This window comes from Chinchilla lanigera, unplaced genomic scaffold, assembly GCF_000276665.1.
Source record: "Chinchilla lanigera isolate Chin_1 unplaced genomic scaffold, ChiLan1.0 scaffold00058, whole genome shotgun sequence".
Lineage (NCBI taxonomy): Eukaryota > Metazoa > Chordata > Mammalia > Rodentia > Chinchillidae > Chinchilla > Chinchilla lanigera.
In genome coordinates this window covers 567,393-569,122 of record NW_004955459.1, presented here as the reverse complement: position 1 = coordinate 569,122, position 1,730 = coordinate 567,393, and the positions used below count along the sequence as shown (strand labels likewise).

At 38.5% G+C, this 1,730-nt stretch overlaps 1 protein-coding gene across 1 annotated transcript in view; it reads left to right on the top strand.

Annotated features, from left to right (window-relative positions):
• Positions 1–1,471: 1,471 nt before the first annotated feature.
• The window catches only part of Fam168b (family with sequence similarity 168, member B), a gene marked incomplete at its 5' end in the record, with an annotated part of 32,970 nt that continues 32,711 nt past the window's right edge, over positions 1,472–1,730 (top strand). The window contains 1 exon segment of the mRNA XM_013521056.1: positions 1,472–1,552. Coding sequence (XP_013376510.1) covers positions 1,483–1,552 — 70 coding nt within the window.

Below are 1,730 nucleotides of genomic sequence, written 5' to 3'. Positions count from 1 at the left end.
GATTGGGATCTAGTTTTCTGGAAAATGGCATCTAGTTTTCTCAGCACCATTTATTAAATAGGTTTTCTTTTCTCCAGTGTATATTTTTGACTCTTTTGTTCAGAATTGGATGACTGTAGTTGAGGGGGTTTGTTTCTATGTCCTTTATTCTATTCCATTGGTCTATGTGTCTATTTTTGTGCCTGTATCATACTGTTTTATTACTGTGACTGTGTAGTATAATTTGAAATTGAGTATTATGATGCCTCTAGCCTTGTTCTTTCAGCTTAGAATTGCTGTAGGCATTCTGTGCTTTCACAAAAATTTTAGGATTCTTTTTCTAATTCTGTGAAGACTGTCATTGGTTTTTTGATTGGGTTGCATTGAATCTGTACATTGCTTTTGGCATGGCGGTTTTGAGAATATTAATTCTGTCAGTACATGAGCATTGGTAATCTTTTAATTTCTTCACTGCTCAGAAAGCTTCATTGTATAGGTATATTCATCAAACTTTCTCTTAACTGAGCCGTTGTGTTTGTTACTTTTCTCTCATTGCTGAGACAAAATACCTGACACACAAAGTTAGAGGGAGAAAGGTTTTTTTAACTCACAGTTTCATTCCATAGTTGGCTGGCTCCAAGGCAGGGAGACTTGGCAGAGGAGCATTGCAAAGGACAACCCATTCATGGCAAGCAGAAAACAACAAAGCAAAAGAAAGTAAGGGAGGATCACAGCTCTTTCTGTCCCTCGTATCTTATCCAGGCTATAAGGTGGGTGGCACTCACACCCTTAATTCTAGCGCCTTTGATCCTAGCACTCACCAGAAATCAATCCCAGCATTGTACACTTTAGATCCAGCCATCTCTGAAAAAGCCCTACCTGTGATTGCATGAGGCTTTGGGAGGACATCTAGACAAGCCATAACAGACCTTAACACCTGCAGTTTAAGGGAGAAGATGTTTATTTTGCCTCATAGTCTCAGTGGGTTCAGTCCATGGTATGTGGGGTTCAGGCAGAAAAGTCATGGAAGATTTTAATCTTTATTATTTTTTTATTTTTATTTTATTTTTATTTTTTTGGTTTTTTCTCCGGTACCGGGAACCGAACTCACGACCTTGTGCTTGCCAGGCAGGTGCTTTGCCGCTGAGCTAAATCCCCAGCCCCCGATTTTAATCTTTATAATCAAAGTCTTAACTATTATTAGAAGGGTGTTTAGGGTATTTGTAGAACCCCCTGCCCCATTATAATAGCGATGACTAACAAATACTTTGTTCCCTTTTACCTTTGAAAGACAGCAGAGAGTTGTAAAAAAATTACAAGCTGCTGGTTTTGGCAGCACTTTAGGACATTGGTTTTCATTTTCTATTCTCTGTTGAAAAATGTTGTTCTGTACTAGTCTAGAGAAAGACCCTTGCTACATACTTTTTTGGGACTGATGCCAGACAAAAATCGAACAATAGTGCCTTGCTAAATCACTTTTTTTTCCTTTTAGGTCTTGAAATCATGAATCCTGTCTATAGCCCTGGGTCTTCTGGGGTTCCCTATGCAAATGCCAAAGGAATTGGTTATCCAGGTAAGCAAGTAGAAGTTTGTTCTGATTATTGAACTTTGAACACTTGATCTGTTTCCATGTCAATCAAAGCAGTTTCCAAACGTACATGTGCAAGCACCGCATTGTGTCACTAGTGTAAAACTTGAAAGAGTTAATTTAAACTCGGAGGTATGATAGACACTGTGAAATGATAGGAAAC